The sequence below is a fragment of the Stenella coeruleoalba genome (assembly GCF_951394435.1).
Source record: "Stenella coeruleoalba genome assembly, chromosome: 3".
NCBI lineage: Eukaryota > Metazoa > Chordata > Mammalia > Artiodactyla > Delphinidae > Stenella > Stenella coeruleoalba.
The window spans coordinates 51,823,378-51,844,678 of NC_137148.1; the positions used below are offsets into that span (position 1 = coordinate 51,823,378).

The 21,301-nt window shown below is 32.8% G+C and overlaps 1 protein-coding gene across 2 annotated transcripts in view; it reads right to left on the bottom strand.

Annotated features, from left to right (window-relative positions):
• Window positions 1-1,664: 1,664 nt before the first annotated feature.
• CENPK (centromere protein K) overlaps window positions 1,665-21,301 on the bottom strand; it is a gene marked incomplete at its 3' end in the record, with an annotated part of 39,644 nt that continues 20,007 nt past the window's right edge. For both annotated transcript variants that reach the window (XM_079916155.1, XM_079916156.1), the window contains exons 6-11: window positions 19,917-19,963; window positions 9,282-9,364; window positions 9,089-9,187; window positions 8,629-8,755; window positions 4,434-4,487; window positions 1,665-1,823 (exon numbers count right to left, since the gene is read on the bottom strand). In XM_079916155.1, the coding sequence (XP_079772281.1) occupies window positions 1,665-1,823; window positions 4,434-4,487; window positions 8,629-8,755; window positions 9,089-9,187; window positions 9,282-9,364; window positions 19,917-19,963 (569 nt within the window). The remainder of the gene's footprint in view (window positions 1,824-4,433; window positions 4,488-8,628; window positions 8,756-9,088; window positions 9,188-9,281; window positions 9,365-19,916; window positions 19,964-21,301) is intronic.

Consider the following 21,301-nt stretch of genomic DNA (forward strand, 5'->3'; position numbering starts at 1 on the left):
AACATCTGTGGGCACAGAGTTATTCAAAATATTCTTTTATTACCCTCAATGTTCCTGGGATCTGTAGTGATGGCCCCCACATATAGGTTCTCAGAACTTGAAACATTTTCTCCAACATTCTCAAAGCCACAAAAAAAAAACCTTCAAGGGTTGTAAGCTTAGATGGAGTACAAATCAAGACTAATTCTGCTATAATTTACGTTGTTTATGATTGAGATGAAAAGTGGGCAAAAAAATCATGCTATGTTAGAAGGCTGGGTTAACAAATTAAGAAGTAGGATGCAATCATCACAGTTTTCTTTAAAACTTTACACAAGATGCTACAGTAAAAAGATTCAAACCAATAGATGTATGTGAAATCAAGACTTGCCAAATAAATCATCAAGTTGTTTATTGCCTTTATCTATTTCTTACTGTAATTTGCAACACAGAGAAGCTCACAGACAACAGTATTATCTGCTCTTGTCAGACAGAATTATTGTCAGACTTATACTGCTAGCACCATTTTTCCTTTCTCCAGTAACTCTGAGGAATAATAAGTTGCTCAATCCTTTGACTCCCAACTAGAGTATTCTAGGAAGGTACTTTTGTATGTCATCTTCCCATAAAAGAACTTACACATTTTCTAAAATATAACAGTATTTGTATTTTCTATAAATGGAACAGGGTATACTCGGAATAGTTTTTGCCTACTTTAAAAAAGATGAAGTATTTAAGGTAAACAAGAAACTTGGATACTATAATGCAGTAGAAAGCATTTTCAAAAATAAAAGTATACACTAAGTCATCTTAGAAAACTAACGATACAAAAAGTATTTGGAATTCTCTAGTTTAGCTTATATGTAGTTCTATAATACCATCATTTATCTACCTATGAAAAAGGCTATTTAGTTTATTAAAATATCATGCCACATCCCCAAAAAAGCTAGAGTTTTTAAATGAGAATTTTATTTACAGGAAAGTCACAGAGGATTAACAAAATTTTATGAACACAGTATTGTTAGTAATAATTAACAGAATCAAGAATGATTTAATATATATCATCACTTGTAATATAATACACATTAAAATATAGTTTTCATGCTACCTTTATCCATTAGTTTTTTTAACATTCAAATTTTTAACAAATCTAGAAATATGGCATTATACATGGAACAGATTTACTAAATGCTTTTAAATTATGCTTCCTTCTACATTAAGATATTAAGTCAATTTTTAAACCTCCTGCAAATTAAATGGCCTTTCCATTACAATTTGTAAATTTAAAGGATGTAAGCACCAAATGGAAATCAAATGCATAAAAGAAACTGTCATAAATTTTAAAAGAAAAATATTACATTATCAATATCATAAATTAACAACGAATTTTCCAAAGAATATTGCAGAAGTAAGGTATATTTAAAGTTTTGTAATAATTAAGTCTAGAATATTTTTCACTTGCATTCTTGTCCACCCAGTTGAAAATACCAAAGCAATGACTGACTGTGAAAGGACCATTTTTAAATGAATAGTGGATGGCAGCATGAGTCATTTTAAGCACAAAAGGAAGATGGACTATGTGCTTTGATTTGCAAATAATGTTCCTTATCCAAGTAATTCTCAGTGTTTCCATTATCCTTGAATGACAAGATTCTTTAAGTACGTGTGAAAAAAAGACCATCTTTTTACTGATGGAAGGCTTCTAATCTTATTCGGGTTGGATCTTCTGGATGTCTCAAGGCAATTCCATTACGCAGGAGCAGCTCAATATAAGGTGGCCAAAAAGAATCACTAATTTTGACATATGGGTCATGTGGAACATCAAATAATCTATTTAAAAGAATCTAGAAAAAAAATCATTCAAAATATACCTTACTTGGAAAAAAATTGATACAGCTATAATAAAACATTAATGAAGTTTCTTACCAAAGAATGTTAATGTCTTTTCTCTTTGAGTAATTGTTTATATCATAATTTCTATGTATTAACTTAAACAGTTGATTTTCTTTTTTTAAAAAACAAATATTAGTGAATGGAAATAGCTTTAAAATGAATCTTTGCACCTTAACTTTTAAAATTCCTAAAAACTAGTTAAAAGGCACTTACAATTCTCTCACTTCTCTTAGGATTAATAATTTGCTTATATTACAAGATTGGTTATAACCATTTCTTAAAAATAAAAAACTTAAATACTCAAAAAGTTCAAAAACAGCATACATATCTTAATATTTGGGGGAAAGAGAAATCACCAATGCTACTCTTCCCCCAAAAAACACCTATTCATCTGATAAATCTTTGAAACAATTCTATCAGCATCATTTCCTTCAAATTATCTTAAATATCTTTGATTTCTTCACTAAGGATATTGAGGGGTTACAACCACAAATTGGGACGTTTTGAGTATCTGTAGTAAATTATATAAGACTAACATTTCCCAAACTACATTCCATGGAATTGGTCTCCCTAAGGATGCTCTTAGTGTGGAGAAACAGGGTTCTATGGTTATATAAGCTGGAGAAAGACTGCCAATGTGCACTCAGAATCACCTGTATATCCCAGATCCACTGGCATTAAAAAAGTTTTTTTAAGAAACACACATTTAAAATTCTTCAAACACTAATGTTTTATGAAACATACTGAAAAATGCTAAATATGTATCAATTATTACTCTACCTCCTCAGCTCCCACAAAGTGCCTTCACAAATTACAAAACCAGAATCCAGAAGGGTTAAAAGATTCCTCAAGGGGCACATAATTAGTAATAGATCATGGATTAGACTCCATATCTCTGAATTGCCAAGCCAAAGCTTTAACTATATTATATTAAGAAACACAGAAAAGGAAAAATACAATTTATACAAATATAAAGTACCATAGAAATAAAACTATAAAGCTCTCATCTCAATCACATTTCATAATAATATCAACATTTCAATTCTTTTTTTTTTTTTTTTTACATCTCAATTCTTGAAATAATTTCATCTGCCATTAACTTTAGCTATTTCTTTTTTTTTTTTTTTAGCTGCAACATGTGGCTTGTGGGATCTCAGTTCCTCAACCAGGGATTGAATGTGGGCCGTGGCAGTGAAAGCTTGGAATCATAACCACCAGGCCACCAGGGAACTCCCTAACTTTAGCTACTTCAGAACCACATCCTGGAGAAAAAAGCTCTTGGTCTCATTTCTTTTAGGTATGATAATAAAATAATTAAATATTATTCCCATTTTAGAGCAACTGCTTATTTTAATATAATTTAAAATTTTTCTTTTCATTTCTAACTTCAGTTATATTAATCAAACTTCTAATAGATGCCAGAAATAATTAAATGCTAAAAATTCTACTTTAACATAAACATGTATATTGGTTTATTCTTCACTGAACTGCAGTTTAAATTCTGTTTATATTTATTATTGATAATACGAGCCTTGGAGACAAAAATAGTTTCTAAATCTAAGTTTTACATGGTATCTCATAGTGCATTATTCAAAAATTACACATGTATTTCCCAGTTAACAACTGTCAATATTTGCCACATATATAACAACTTTTATTAAAAAAAAGTCAAGTCATCCATGAGAAACATTGGTTTCGGTATAAACTGGACTAAATAGGAATATGTTAAAAGATTCAAATCACAATCTAAAAAATAATTGTATTTTGCTTTCCAAAGTAATAATATTCTATATTAAGATATCCTGAGGCACCAAAACCATTTAGCTAGATACATAGAGACTTTAGCATCCAATGCATAAAATTACAATGTGAAACAAGTTTTCTGAAATCACTTTATTCTAAACTTACCAATGACTTTAAAAAGTCACATTAATTGTTAAATAGCTCTTCATAGACTACCTTCCTCTCCACCCAATCTGCAATAGGTCATCATATAAAGATTTAAGTATTTAATATAGTCGGTAATTTGGCTGAAGTTCAAAAACTTCTTTTTTTTAAAGGTCAGAGATATTTGTAAATAAAATAAAAAGCAAATGTCAGGCAGAAAAAGGTGTAATGCGTCCTTACATTATGAAAAAAGAAGCTGATGTTATTTAAGGAAAATCTGTGAATGAAGTTCTGCAACTTTGTGGAAAGAATCCTTAAACTCAATTGTGTATTTTAGATAGAATACAGACTGGCCAACTAAAGATTACATCAATGTAACAGCATAGGCTTTTACTGTGTAGATACTAAACAACATCATAAAATTTTTCTTAAAGTAATAATCAGGAACACGATTAAGAGTAAGACTTCAGTTTCATCTTCTTCTAAAAAATAATATTTTCTTACTACATAGAAACTAATTTTATACTAAGATAAATTAATATATATAATAAAGTTTGGTGTATACCTTAAGAACTAAAGCAGCATTTTTTTCTTTTTCAAGCCTATGTATAATTGTTCACAAATCACTAGTGAAGAGATATCTTCAAGACAAAACAACTACACAAAACACTTACCTCTAACATTTCATGCAGTGTTATCAGCTGTGCAGTTGATTCTTGAATGTTTTTCTTTGAGAGAAGTGTGAATAACAAAGAATTAACATTTCAATTCTAATGGCAGAATATTACACTGTATTTATTACAAAATTTCAAAAATTAATATTCCTCAATTGCAGTGGTACAAGATATACTAAAACCAAACATTTATAATGAGATGATTTAAAAAGCATTCTGAAAGAAAACAACCTGCTGTACTAAACAGTAAGGTTCATAAAAATAGTTGAAACAACCTCTTAGACAGGGAAATCTTTTGCAATTACTAGAAGATACAATTCAGAGTATCCACCTATCTATCTATCTACCTATCTCTAAATATGGAGATAAATTATAAATTTATATAAATGGATAAATTATATTATACATATTATATATATTCATATAAATGAAAATCTAATGTTTGAACCTTCCCAATCAAAATATCCCAAACAAATGACATTCCAGACTGTATCGATACAGCTTCGGGACAGGAAACTTGCTTCCCAGGGAGGTTTGTTCATCTTTCTATAGTTCTTGACAGTTCCTAATATTAACTCAACTCACTAGTTCTTTTTTTCTTGGAATGACAGAGAATAAATCTCATTCCAATTCCACCCTAGAGTTCTCAAATATCTGAAGACAGCTATTATGAGCTCCCTGCCTTCTCCATATTAATCATCATGAGTTTCTTCAATTATTTCTCATAGACTTGCAGCCTCTCAATAGCATGGTTGTTCTCTAAATGTGTTCTAATTTACCTTTTTAAAAAAATCCAGTCTCCACAATGATATAGCTGTGATTAGAAAACCAAAGATGAAATGGAAGACTCACTTCCATACGTGTAGAAGCTGGAATTCTATTCAATAAGTTTAAGATTGCATTAGCTTTTGGACATCTATTCTGCCCTGCTGACCTCTATCTGAGAACACTATCATCTAAAGTGCCAAAAGTTTCCTTCATTGTATATAGCTAAGATATGTCTCCTTCGTTCTTCAATGTTTTAAACTCAAGAAAGATATTCTATGTACCTCCACTAAATATCGTCCTATTTTATTTGGACCGTCCTATTTTATCTTGGCCAGTTAAAAAATACAGTTCTAATTCTGTCATCCAATAAGTTTACTATCTAGTCCTCTCTCAATTTCATATCATTTGTAAACTTTGATGACTATGTCCTCTACCTCTTTATCCAAATTACTGTTAAAAATGTTCCATAGGATAAGGTTCTAAGGGAAATCTTCTAGGATAATACTACAGCTAATCAGCAGCTTTTGAGTTCAGACATTCAATTAACTACAAGGTCTCCTACTATTGTGACATCTAGTACCTTCCTGACAATAATCAAAGATTAGCATGGAGTCCTCCTAAGGTTTTACAGAAATACAAATATATTAAAGAAACAAGCAGCAAGGCACAGATTAAAATATAAAGGTTTGAGACAATCAAAGAAAATGCAGAAGAAAAATATAATGAAAGAAAACAAAAAAAAAAGTTTCAACATAAGGATATGATAAACAATGTAAAATATAATAAAATAAAATTGCCATGAAATGCAATGTGACCTAAATCTGCCCCTGGAAACAATGCATCATCTTCAAAGCAAAACTGATATTGAATGATCAACATTGTGACATATCCCTGTTAAGTTACTGAAGTTCAGAGATAAAGAATCCTTCAGGCAAATAGTCAGAAGCAGCAAGACATCTACAGGCTGGCCTCAGACTTCTCCACAGCACATTCAATCTGAGAAGAATGGAGAAACCCCTTACCAAGTCTTGTGACTTTTAAAATCTCTGCCTAAGATAAGCGTTTAAGTATACAGCAAAATATGTTCAGCATTTAAGAATTCAAAAAATAAAACACCCAGGAATTCTTCTTGAACAAATTACTTGTCAAACAAACCCATCATATCAAACAATGGATTAAACTTAAAAACTCAAAAATGAATGGTAAAAGATGATAAGGATTGAATCCAACATAATGTACAATAAAGACTAAATGTATACATGAATGATGGTATCAGAACAGAATATAAATGCAATGAAACTACCAAAGTTAAAATAAATAACACAATTTATTTATTTTAAATAAAACTCTGATGGCACCTTGATCTTGGAATTTGGCCTCCAAAACTATGACAAAATAAATTTATTTTGTTTAAGCCACCTATTCTTTGGTATTTTGCTATGGCAGCTTGAGCCCACTGATACATCCATTATTATTGCTTGACAGAGAGAGAGAGAGAGAGAGGGAGAGAGAGTAACCTATCAGTTTGTAATATGTATCAACAGTTCATATACTTCATTTAAAAAAAGTGAGCTTATCCAATATGACTGAATAAACTCATGGTGGCTTCTGGTAATCAATGCTTTTGTTTAGGAGTGTCTCAAACCTCTGGTTCTAATAGTGGAGAACCTTAATAGGTTAAAAAAAAAAAAGTTGAAAAAAAGACTGGAATCAGAAAATAAATCATTAAGTTATTTTAAGATTATGATCATTAAGAGGTAAGGGATCATGAATTTACTGAAATCATTAACAGAAGGCCGTTAACAATTTCACAAATGACTAAGGGGCATAAATAACAATGGACAGAATGGGAGAAATTGTCCATAACAAATGTAAAGCCTACTGATAATTACAAAGAAGACAGGGAAGAATAAATAAACGCAGATTATAAGAAAACAAACTTTTTTCTCCTTTTCCTAGTATGCTCACAGTCATTCAAGAAATATGAACTCAGAAGGTACTACAATAGGTATGCAAGACAGTACAGACACAAAGATGAATTAAACAAACCAAGGAGCTCACAGAGCGTGGTGGGTCAACAGAGAAAGAGAAATAAATGGTTACTACAAAATCATGTAATAAATGCTAATAAAATGACACCAAAACTTCATTCAATGCATCACACAAAAGATGATGTTTGAGTTGCTTTAAGAAAGAATTTACTATTTTCACCAGATAGGAATTGTTTCGTAACCAGAGGGAATAGAATGTGTAAGGCACAGAAAAGTGACAGGTCATTGCATATCTGTTGGAACTGTATAGTACTATTGTTGAATGGACTCATGCAAGAGATGAATAAAGAATGGCTGAAAAGGAGGCTAAAGAGATAGACAAAGTCCAGAATATAAATTCATTCCTCTACGGAGTTTATAGACTTCATCCCAGAGGGATGCATCAAAAGTTTTATGTTGAAAAATGATTTAAATATGTATATTTTAAAATACATGATTAAATAAATTGTTAAATATGTTTATTTTTAGAAAGATTGTTCTGGTCCCAGTTTCAATGCCTATTCCACTTCCACAAGTTCTATTTATTTATACCTATACTATTTTTTTTTTTTTTTTTTTTTTTTTGCGCGGTACGTGGGCCTCTCACTGTTGTGGCCTCTCCCGTTGCGGAGCACAGGCTCCGGATGCACAGGCTCAGTGGCCATAGCTCACGGGCCCAGCTGCTCCACAGCATGTGGGATCTTCCCGGACTGGGGTACGAACCCGTGTCCACTGCATCGGCAGGCAGACTCTCAACCACTGCGCCACCAGGGAAGCCCTATACCTATACTATTTTTAAAAAAGGAATTAAAGTGCTTGTTCCCAACCTTCTGTCACTCGATGAAATATTTGCTTTTGTGAAAAAGGTTTATTCCATCATAACTGTTATTAAAATAGTCAATAACTTACCTTAACTACAGGTACCTTCTGATTTTAAAAGTTACATATGTTTATCATAGAAAATTTGAAAAACAATGAAAACAAAAACAAATCTTACCTACAATCTTAGCCCCAGGCATAAGCACTATTACGTTCTTTGGTACAAATTAGACTCACACAATTTAATCATCTGTGTTTTATCTTCTAACAATCAATAATTTGTGAGATTTCATAAACTCTTTTGATAGTGTTCAATACATTTTTAAAAGCTGCATTTTTCCATCAATATGAATACAATGTAAAAAAATGTATTTAATCTTATTTTATTACATAACTAGGTTGCTTCTAATTTTTAATTATTATAATGTGATGATGGAATATTTTTGTGCATGTACCTATTTGTGTATGTCTTTGAAGTGTATATTTAACATAAAAATTTATCAGAAAATTTACCTGTGAACCTATCTAAAACAATTTCATATGTGAATATCTACATGAATGTCTTCTCTAAAACTTACCTTTTTCTTTTTAACATTTCTATCAGGCAGAGGAAAATGGTCTTCTAGAAATTCACCCAAGGTAACCAAGAGTTTCTCCTTATATTCTTTTATATCACGCATTTTCGTTTTCAGCTCATTAAAGATTCTAAAAGATTTTTTTAAATTTAAGAGAATTAATTTGCTGATAAAATACTTAAGTATATATAACTGGTTACTCATAAAATTAATCAAAAACTTTGTTCAAACTACATTGCTCAAAATAACTAGCTTTATGAGATAAATAGTCTCTATTTAACATGTAGGAAAACTAAAAGTCAAATTATTCATAAAAGATTAGGTAACTTAACAATTGGCAAAAGTCAGGGTAAGACTCACAATTTCTGGTAAAATTTACCTTCTTTTCATCTATGTATTTCATATAACATAAAAAAGGAAATAATTTTTCCTATTATGAAAACCTAGAACACAAAATCAATACCTTGATTCAGAAAATGTCACAACCTGCTGTTTCAAATCATTGTGTAGTACATTAAGAGATTCCAATATCTGTTGCTGTTCATCCAACCATTTTTGCTCCCTTTAAACATGGAAAAACAAAACAGTATTCAAATAAAACATAATGCCAATTCAATATATATCAATGATTAGTAGTAATTATAATACAAATATACCTTTCTAAGTCTTCCTTTAACTTTTCATTCTTTGACTGAATAGTAGATAGTGCCAATTCAAGATCATGCCTCAATTTTTGGAACTAGAACAAAATAATTAAAATTAATTGCTTAGTCTTTACTCCTGTAAATAGTGATATTTCTGAATGAGAGTGAAATTTACATACTAGGATATATATTCAGAAATCAACAGCAAAAAAAAGCCTAGCAAAAAATCTTTAAAAGGGAAATTATACAGCAGGTACTAAGTTCTTTGTAATATTTCATTGTTAAATTAAAAAATATAAGGGGTTTTGAGCAATAATTTCTAATTTCATACTGAAAGGCAATTTAATGGTGAATTTTCAGTAACCAGGCAGATTAGGTCTCTTTTCTAAGGAGACTATACAAAACAGACACAAATGAATATCACTCATTCAACAAATACTTATTGATCAGTTGTTGACCACCAGGCATTGATGAAGGAGTCAGGGATGCAAAGATGAACAGAACAAAGAGGTGAATCCAAACAAAGAAACAAACTTGTAACTCCAGAAAGGGATAAATACCATAAAGTAAAAATAGGTCAAAACGAGAGTATAGAAATGAGGAGCAGGGATGGCTCTTTTAGGTAGGTAGTATGATATGGAAAGACCTTTCTGATCAGGTTAACTAACAGTTTAGCAACAGAGAAAGACAGCAAAAGATAAGTCATGTCACCATCTAGCAAAAGAATGTTCTAGGCAAAGGGAATTTTACGTACAAAGGCCCTGAGGCAGAAGTATGAGGTATCTGAGGAACATATAAGAAGACTGTGTGGCTATAGGGGATTACAATAAGCTAAACTTTTTCTAGTATCCTTTTGTTTCTAGAACACATTAGCTAGTGTTCCATTCTCCTGATATTAAGCGTTTCCATTAGCTTCTTATAATTCTAAATCTGTAATAATATAAAATTGTATATTATAAACCCTAGAGCAACCATGAAAAAAAAATGAAGAGATATACCTAATAAGCTAATAATGTAAATAAAATGCATTTATTTTGAAAAATACACAATTAATCCAAGAAAGTGGGAAGAGAGGAGAATAGGAACAGAGAAAATGTAGGACAAATACGAAAGAAAAATCAAATATGTACATTTTAATGCAACCATAATGATATTACATTAACTATGATCCAATAATGGAATTAAGTTAAATTACTAATCAAGTTATTTGTAGTGAGGTGGATGCACCTAGAGTCTGTCACACACAGTGAAGTAAGTCAGAAAGAGAAAAACTAATACCGTATGCTAATGCATATATATATAGAATCTAGAAAAATGATGAACCTAGTGGTAGGGCAGGAATAAAGATGCAGACATTGAGAATGGACTTGAGGACACAGAGGGAAAGGGGAGGCTGGGATGTAGTGAGAGAGTTGCACTGACACACATACACTACCAAATGTAAAATGGATGGCTGGTGGGAAGCTGCTGCATAGCACAGGGAGATCAGCTTGGTGCTCTTTGACCACCTAGAGGGGTGGGATAGAGAGGGTGGAAGGGAGGCTCAAGAGGGAGGGAATATGGGGATATGTGTGTGCATACAACTGATTCACTTTGTTGAATTTGTTGTATTTGTTAGGCAGAAACTAACAAATACAACATTGTGAAGCAATTATATTCCAATAAAGATGTATGAAAAAAAAAAGAGCTAGGTAACTTGCCTGAGATTTCACAAATAAAAATAAAAAGTGTCAGAGCCCATACTTAAAAAAAAAGAAAAGAAAAAGAAATAGTTCAGTATATAAATTGCAATTCACTATAATAACTGTACCAATAAAACTTTTAAAAAGTTCAAAAAAAAATAATCAATCATAGAAAGGTACCTGGAAAAATGTGCAAATATTTGGATACTAAAAACACACTTCTAAATAATCCATGGGTCAAAGATGCAATCAGCAGGAAAATAAGAAATTACTATGAACTGTCTGAAAATGAAAAGGTTAAATTTTCTGGAATAAAGCAAAAGAAGTACTCAGATAAAAATTTACACCACTAAAAGCCTGTATTAGAAAAAAGAAAGCTCTCAAATTAATGACCTTAGCTTCCACCACAAGAAACTAGAAAAAGAGCAAATAAAACCAAAGGTAAGCTGAAGAAAATATAATGGTAAAAGTTTTAAATCAATGAAATAGAAAAACAAAAAGAAAAATAGGGAAAAATCAATGAAACCCAAAGCTAATTCTTTGAGAAGATCAATTACCCAGACTAATTAAAGGAGAAAAAAAGAACACAAATTACCAACATCAGGAATAAGAGAGGGGGCGCTGCTACAAACATTAAAATAGTAATGGAGGAATACTATGAACAATTTTCTGTCAATAAATTTGACAAACTAGATGAGACAAACTCTTTCAAAGTCACAAACTACCAAGGTTCATTCAGAGAAAGATAACCTGACTAGCCATAAAGAAACTGAATATATAGTTTAACATTTTCCCACCAAAAAATTTCTAACCTCAGACAACTTCACCTATAAATTCTAAGAAACATTTAAGGAATAAATAATACTGATTCCATACAAGCTCTTTTGAAGAGAAAATACTTCTGAAATCATTCTATGAGCTTAGTATTACCCTGATACCAAAGATTAAAAATGTTTTCTTTAAAAAAAAAAAAGAAAGAAGTGACAAAATTCAATATTAATTCATGATTTGAGAAATTCTTCATAAATTCTAATAAAAGGTAATTTTCTCAACTTTATTAATGGCATCTATGAAAAACCTACTGCTAACATCACACTTAATGGTCAAAGAGTGAATGCTATCCACTAAGATCAGGAACAAGGCAAAAATGTTCATTTTCCCCACTTTTATAAAATACATTACTAAATATTCTAGGACAGTACAATAAGCCAAGAAAAAGAGATAAAAAGCATCCAGATGGAAAGAAATAAGTAAAACTGCCTTTGTTCTCAGATGACATGACTAGCTATGTAGAAAATCTTACAGAGGACCTCCCTGGTGTTCCAGTGGTGAAGACTCTGTGCTCCCAACACAGGGGTCCCGGGTTCGATCCCTGGTCTAGATCCCACAAGTATGCCGCAACTAGAGTTTGCCTGCCACAACTAAAGACCCCATGCGGCCAAATAAATTAAAAAATTAATAAATACATTAATTAATTAAATATAAAAGAAAATTCTACATAATCTACAAAAAAGCTACTAGAATAAAGGAGTTTATCATGCTCACTAGATACAAGATTGACATATAAATATTAATTGTATTTGAATGTGCCAGCAATAAATAATTGAAATTTTAAAAAAGAATACCATTTTAATAGCACCAAAAATATGAAATACTAAAGGGATGAATCTGACAAACATATATAAGACCTGCACACATCTTTTTTCTTTTTTTTTTGCACGCACCTTGCGGCACACAGAATCTTAGTTCCCCGACCAGGGATCGAACCTGTGCCCCCTGCAGTGGAAGTGCAGAGTCTTAACCACTGGAATGACAGGGAAGTCCCTCATGGCTTGCACACTTCTATCACAATTTATAAAGTCTTTTTTTGAATCATGAATTAATATGGAATTTTGTCACTTAATTCTTTCTGAATTTATTGAAATGATAAAATGCTTTTTTTCTTTTTTAGTCTGTTGATATAGTGAATTACAAAACATTAGTGAGATAAATTTTGTAAATAACAAATAAACGGAGGCCTAAATAAATGCAGAGACCATATAGTGCTCATGGATCTGGACTGAGACTCAATATGTCTCTTCTCCTCAATTTGAACTATAGATTCAGGGCAATCTCAGTCAAAATTCCAGTAAGCTTCTTTATGGGATAGAATGACAAGCCAACTCTAATTTATATGAAAATATGAAACAATTTTGGTAAAAACAAAGTTAGAGAACTCATACTACTTAATTTCAAGATATTACAAAGCTTCAGTAAACAAACCAACACAGTATTGGCCTAAAGACAGAAATACAGAACAAAGGAAAAGATATATCCACCACATAGGATGGAGAACAAATGGAGAGTCTAGAAATAGATCCACACATATATGATCAATTAATTTTCAACACATATGCAAAGGAAATTCAAAAGAAAAAGATAGTTTATTCAACAATTTGTGCTAGAATAATTAGTATCCACATGAAAGAAAAAAGAACCTTTATCAGTAACTCATTCCACATGCAAACGTTATTCTAAAATGGATCATAGATCTAAATGTGAAACCTAAAATATTAAAATTTCTAAAAAAAAAAATGAAAGAAACTCTTTGTGACCTTAAGTTGGGCAAGTATTTCTTATATTTGAGTACAGACCTTAAAACAGGGGTCCCCAATCCCTGGGCCGCGGAGAGGAACTGCACAGCAGGAGGTGAGCAGTGGGTGAGCAAGTGAAGCTTCCTTCACTGCCACCCTCCATTGCTCCCCAATGCTCACATTACCATCCCACCCCCAACCCCGGTCTGTGGAAAAATTGTCTTCCACGAAAGTGGTCCCTGGTGCCAAAAAGGTTGGGGACTGCTGCCTTAAAATAAAACTTGATAAAGTAGAGTTAATCAAATTAGGAAGATATTATTTTATTAAATTCTCTTTGTTCCCTGAATTGCCTCTATTTTCTTAAGATTCACCTTCATAAATTGTTTTGGGTTTCCACCTTTCCATTTGGAGGCATTTCACAAATGTCAATGATCATAGGCTGGCCATTCAACATTTTCTTTTCTTTTTTTTTTTTTGTAAGTCCAAAACCATTTATTTTTATTTTTTTAAAGTTCATTTCTTTCTTTACATCTTTATTGGAGTATAATTGCTTTACAATGGTGTGTTAGTTTCTGCTTTATAACAAAGTGAATCAGTTATACATATACATATGTTCCCATATCTCTTCCCTCTTGCGTCTCCCTCCCTCCCACCGTCCCTATCCCACCCCTCCAGGTGGTCACAAAGCACCGAGCTGATCTCCCTGTGCTATGCGGCTGCTTCCCACTATGCTTCCCACTAGCTATCTATTTTACGTTTGGTAGTGTATATATGTCCATGCCACTCTCTCGCTTTGTCACAGCTTACCCTTCCCCCTCCCCATATCCTCAAGTCCATTCTCTAGTAGGTCTGTGTCTTTATTCTTGTCTTACCCCTAGGTTCTTCATGACATTTTTTTTTTCTTCTTAAATTCCATACATATGTGTTAGCATACAGTTTTTGTCTTTCTCTTTCTGACTTACTTCAGAAAGGACAGCCTCTTCAATAAGTGGTGCTGGGAAAACTGGACAGGTACATGTAAAAGTATGAGATTAGATCACTCCCTAACACCATACACAAAAATAAGCTCAAAATGGATTAAAGACCTCAATGTAAGGTCAGAAACTATCAAACTCTCAGAGGAAAACATAGGCAGAACACTCTGTGACATAAATCACAGCAAGATCCTTTTTGACCCACCTCCTAGAGAAATGGAAATAAAAACAAAAATAAACAAATGGGACCTAATGAAACTTCAAAGCTTTTGCACAGCAAAGGAAACTATAAACAAGACCAAAAGACAACCCTCAGAATGGGAGAAAATATTTGCAAATGAAGCAACTGACAAAGGATTAATCTCCAAAATTTATAAGCAGCTCATGCAGCTCAATAACAAAAAACAAACAACCCAATCCAAAAATGGGTGGAAGACCTAAATAGACATTTCTCCAAAGAAGATATACAGACTCCCAACAAACACATGAAAGAATGCTCAACATCATTAATCATTAGAGAAGTGCAAATCAAAACTACAATGAGATATCATCTCACAACAGTCAGAATGGCCATCATCAAAAAATCTAGAAACAATAAATGCTGGAGAGGGTGTGGAGAAAAGGGAACCCTCTTACACTGTTGGTGGGAATGTAAATTGATACAGCCACTGTGGAGAACAGTATGGAGGTTCCTTAAAAAGCTACAAATAGAACTACCATATGACCCAGCAATCCCACTACTGGGCATATACCCTGAGAAAACCATAATTCAAAAAGAGTCATGTACCAAAATGTTCATTGCAGCTCTATTTACAATAGCCCAGAGATGGAAACAACCTAAGTGTCCATCATCGGATGAATGGATAAAGAAGATGTGGCACATATATACAATGGAATATTACTCAGCCATAAAAAGAGACGAAATTGAGCTATTTGTAATGAGGTGGATAGACCTAGAGTCTGTCATACAGAGTGAAGTAAGTCAGAAAGAGAGACAAATACCGTATGTTAACACATATATATGGAATTTAAAAAAAAAAAAATGTCATGAAAAACCTAGGGGTGAAACAGGAATAAAGACACAGACTTACTAGAGAATGGACTTGAAGCTATGGGGAGGGGGAAGGGTAAACGGTGACAAAGCGATAAAGAGGCATGGACATATATACGCTACCAAACGTAAGGTAGATAGCTAGTGGGAAGCAGCCGCATAGCACAGGGAGATCAGCTCGGTGCTTTGTGACCGCCTGGAGGGGTGGGATAGGGAGGGTGGGAGGGAGGGAGACGCAAGTGGGAAGAGATATGGGAATATATGTATATATATAACTGATTCATTTTGTTGTGAAGCTGAAACTAACATACCATTGTAAAGCAATTATACTCCAATAAAGATGTTAAAAAAAAAAAAAAGATAGAAGAAAAAGAAAAAAAAAAATCTAGAAACAATAAATGCTGGGGAGGGTGTGGAGAAAAGGGAACACTCTTGCACTGCTGGTGGGAATGTGAATTGGTACAGCCACTATGGAGAACAGTATGGAGGTTCCTTAAAAAACTACAAATAGAACTAACCATATGACCCAGCAATCCCACTACTGGGCATATACCCTGAGAAAACCATAATTCAAAAAGAGTCATGTACCAAAATGTTCATTGCAGCTCTATTTACAATAGCCCGGAGATGGAAACAACCTTAGTGTCCATCATCGGATGAATGGATAAGGAAGATGTGGCACATATATACAATGGAATATTACTCAGCCATAAAAAGATTTGTAATGAGGTGGATGGACCTAGAGTCTGTCAACATTTTCTTTTAATTGAAGTATAGATGACATACAATACCGTATGTTACAGGTGTAAAATACAGTGATTCCCAATTTTTAAAGATTATATTCTATTTATAATTATTATAAAATATCGACTACATTCCCTATGTTGTACAATATATCCTTATAGCTTCCCCCCCCTGCCCCCCACTGCATCGCACTACATGCAGGATCCTAGTTCCCCAATCAGGGATCGAACCTACGTCCCTCTGCAGTGGAAGTGCAGAGTCTTAACCACAGGACTGCCAGGGAAGTCCCCTTATAGCTTATTTTATACATAACAGTTTGTACCTCATAATCCCCTACCCCTATATTGCCCTTCCACTTTCCCTCTCCCCACTGATAACTGTTAGTTTGTTGACTATATCTCTGAGTCTGTTTCTTTTTTGTTATATTCACTAGTTTTTTGTATTTTTTATTTAGTTTTATTTTTTAAAGGTTATACTTCATTTATAGTTATTATAAAATATTGACTATATTCCCTCTGTTGTATAATATAACGTTGTAGATTATTTTATACCTAATAGTTTGTATCTCTTAATTCCCTACCCCTATATTGCCCCTCTCCGCTGCCCTCTCCCCACTGGTAACCACTAGTTTGTTCTCTTTATCTGTGAGTCTGCTTTTTTGTGATATTCGCTAGTTTGCTGTACTTTTTTAGATTCCACATATAAGTGATATCATACAGTATTTGTCTTTCTCTGCCTGACTTCTTTCACTTAGCATAATGCTCTTCAAGTCCATCCATGAGGCTGTAAACAGCAAAACTGCATTTTTTATGCTTCAGTAGTATTCCATTACATATATACACCACATCTTCTTTATCCATTCATCTGTTGATGGACACTTAGGTTGCTTCCATATCTTGGCAACTGTAAATAATGCCGCTATGAACAATGAGGTGCATGTATCTTTTTGAATTAGTGTTTTTTTTTTTTTTTTGGATATATATCCAGCAGAGGGACTGATGGGTAATATGGCAGTTCTATTTTTAGTTTTTGGAGAAAACTCCATACTGTTTTCCACAGAGGCTGCACCAATTTACATTCTCAACAGTGTATGAGGGTTCCCTTTTCTCCGCATCCTCACCAACACTTGTTATTTGTGTTCTTTTTGACAACAGTCATTCTGACAGGTGTGAGGTGTTACCTCACTGTGGTTTTGACTTGCATTTCCCTGATGATTAGCGATACTGAGAATCTTTTCACATGCCTATTGGTCATCTGCATGTCCCCTTTGGAAAAATGTCTATTCAGGACTTCTGCCCAGTTTTTAATTGGCTTGTTTTTTTGTTTTGTTTTGTTTTGTTTTGTGGGGGCCACACCACATGGCATGCAGGATCTTAGTTCCTTAACCAGAGATTGAATGCATGCCCCCTGCAGTGGAAGCATGGAGTCTTAACCACTGGACTGCCTGGGAAGTCCCAGCTTGTTTGTTTTTTTGATGTTGAGCTGCGAGTCATTTATATATGTTGGATATTAACCCCTTATCAGTCATAGCATTTGCAAATGTTTTCTCCCATTCAGTACGTTGTCTTTTCATTTTGTTGATGGCTCCTTCGCTGTGCAAAAGATTTTAAGTTTAATAAGGTCCCATTTGTATATTTTTGTTTTACTTCCTTTGTTTGAGGAGACAAATCTAAAAACATATTGCTATGATTTATGTCAAAGAGTGCTCTGCCTAAGTTTTCTCCTAGGGAATTTATGGTTTCTGGTCTTACACTTATGTCTTTAATCCATCTTTAGTTTTTGTATATGGTGTTAGCGAATGTTCTAATTTCCTTCTTTTACATGTAGCTGTCCAGTTTTCCCAGCATCACTTATTGAAGAGACTGTCTTTTCTCCATTGTAAATTCTTGCCTCCTTTGTTGTAGATTTATTGACCGTAAGTGTGTGGGTTTATTTCTGGGCTCTCTATTCTGTTCTATTGAGCTATGTGTCTGTTTTTGTGCCAGGACCAAACTGTTTTGATTACTGTAGCTTTGCTGCATAGTCTGAAGTCAGGGAGCATGATTCCTCCAGCTCCATTCTTTCTCAAGATTGTTTTGGCTATTGGGCATCTTTTATGTTTCCATACAAATTTTAAGATTTTTTTGTTCTAGTTCTGTGAAAAATGCCATTGGTATTTTGATAGGGATTGCACTGAATCTGTAGATTGCCTTGGGAAATTATGGTCATTTTAACAATATTAATTCTTCCAATCTAAGAACATGGTACATCTTTTAATCTGTTTGTGTCACCTTCAGTTACTTTCATCAGTGTCTTACAGTTTTCTGATTACAGGTCTTTTACCTCCTTAGGTGGCTTTATTCTTAGCTTACCTTATTCTTTTTGATGCAATGGTAAATGGAACTGTTTCCTTAATTTCTCTTTCTGATAGTTCATTGTTATTGTATAGAAATGCAACATATTTCTGTATATTAATTTTGTATCCTAAAACTTAACCAAATTCATTGATGAGTGCTAGTAGTTTTCTGGTAGTATCTTTAGGATTTTCTATGTATAGGATCATGTCATCTGCAAACAGTGACAGTTTTAGTTCTTCCTTTCTAATTTGGATTCCTTCTATTTCTTTTTCTTGTCTGATGGCTGTGGCTAGGACCTCCAACACTATGTTGAATAAAAGTTGGTATTCTCATTTAAAGCTCAAAAACAAACTTTGTTTATAAATGGCTTTTTGATGGATGGCCGTCCTGCTTTTCACTGGGATCCCTCATATATTAATACTTACAGACCTTTTTTCTCAGGCCATTTAGATTTTCCAGAGATTATTTTAGCTCCAGTCTGAAGCTACTTTTATACCATACTGTAGGACCCCTGGAGATAGATCAAGGGAAGAAGCTGGTACTTCACCACACAGTATAAAAATGTTAACTTGAACTTTGACTTTTGACCTCACACTACCCCTACTAAAGACCCAACTTGGTGTGCTGAGTCCAAAGCCTCAATAGTTTAATGTCTCCACTCCATATACCTCCAGTTTTTAGGTGTGTGGGTAAAAGTTAGTCTCTTGATTGCAAAAGAGAGAGGGAGAAGATCTAGTAGTCTGTTCTTACTTTAAAAAAAATCTCCTTGTTTTTAGCTCCACACTTGAACCCTGAATTTTGAAGTACAAGGTTCCTTCAAATTCAAAGCCTTTCTCTTCAGTTCTGTAGGGCAGATAATCTCTCTTGTTATCATTACTTCTGTCTCTTAGAACACAGATACTTTTGTATTTCCATGCTCTACAACCTTGTTTAAAATTCTTCTTTGCCTCTATCTTCTCTCCTATACTTTGATCTAATAAACTGACACTTTAAAAAAATCTTTATTGACATTTATGTTAAGTTTTGGGGAAAGATATACATGTATGATCATTTAGCTATGTTTAACCTTTTCACTTTGATTATGAAGAGTTTAATCAACTAAAAATTAAGTACAAGAGTAAGGTTTATAAATTTAATTCAAAATTCAAATCATCTAAAATATCCTGTTCAATAAAACGTAATTAATACAATTTTAAAGTGGTTTCATCTTACTCGTTATGGCATGAGCTTATCCAAAACACTTCTAGTTATAAGTTATTTTGGATTACTATAAATTCAGTAACTTACCTCTTCTTTTCCTAATGTTACCAGAACTTCTTCATTCAGTGGAATCACTACAGGAACAAAATAAACCAAAATTATACATATGCTTAGTTAAGTCTCAAAAATCAAGAATTTGATTTTATGGTTTCTGAGATACCCCTTTCCCTTTCCATTTATATATTACAGAACTTTTTATGAGATGTGTACAGTTTTTATGAAATTTTTTAATTTAACATCTTATATAGCCAACTTATATATCATTTTAGACAAATGTGATATTTATGCTTTTTGTTTTCAGTGCCTTTTTCTCTTCTCATTTTATTTTCCTAATCCATCAAAAACAAAATTAATAATCTACAGTGTGTTCCTTAAATATTTCTGTGGTTACATGATTCTATGCATACATATACACATATTCGTACATATTTGTACATATACATGCAAGTGTTATTAATTTTCTTATTGCTGGTTTTACAAGAATGAGATAATATCATACATATTATTCTTATTTTCACCCAAAAAAACCCCCATGGAAATCCTGTATATTCATTTGGTGTAAGTCTAATTCATAATTTTAAATCACTGTATAATATTCTGCAGGGTAAATATACCAAATGTGTTCAGGGATTTCACTACTGATTCAGCATTGACTTTGTGTCTAGTTTTTAGCCTCAAAAAACAATGACACAGGAAGCATTCTTTTATTTATGTCTTTATATATTGGTGCTCTCATTCCTGTGGGATAGATTCTCAGAAAGTGAATTTCATAGAAGGAAATGTGTATTTTGAATTTTAAAACAGGATGCTAGATTCTTTTAATTTTTCTAGAAGCAATGAACAAGAAACAGCAAAAGATACTATAAAATCTTCTAAAATTTTTGCCAGTCTAATGAGTATAAACTAATATTCCTTAATTAATTTACATAGCAAAATTAAATCCCTTATACTTAGAAAAGTTCAACTCATACTAAGAAAAGTTTATCTTTCCTAATGAAGTGCTATTTAAATTTCTCAAATGATATGCTACTGAAACTTTCTAAGCTATTTGCCATTCTAGAGGGTTTTTTAATAGAAAAGAGCTATGTACTTCATAGGCCCTGTATTAGAACTAATTATAGGTAGCCCTAGGATGGCTATACAATGAAAAGGATTCTAAAAATATAAAGTTCAAAAATCTCCCTCTTGGCGAGTGTGGCCAAAAGTAGCACTTCAATGCTAAAACAATCATTTCAACAGATACAATATGACAGGCTCTAAGAATATAAAGATTTTAATAATCTTTCCAGTGTGGCAGTGTACAGGATTCACAACCTTAAGCAAGGTGGGTATTTGACCAACAAGTCAGTGTGTTCAGTGCTGGCAGTACAAGGTTTGTACGTAAAAGATTATGAAAATAAGAAAAATAAAAA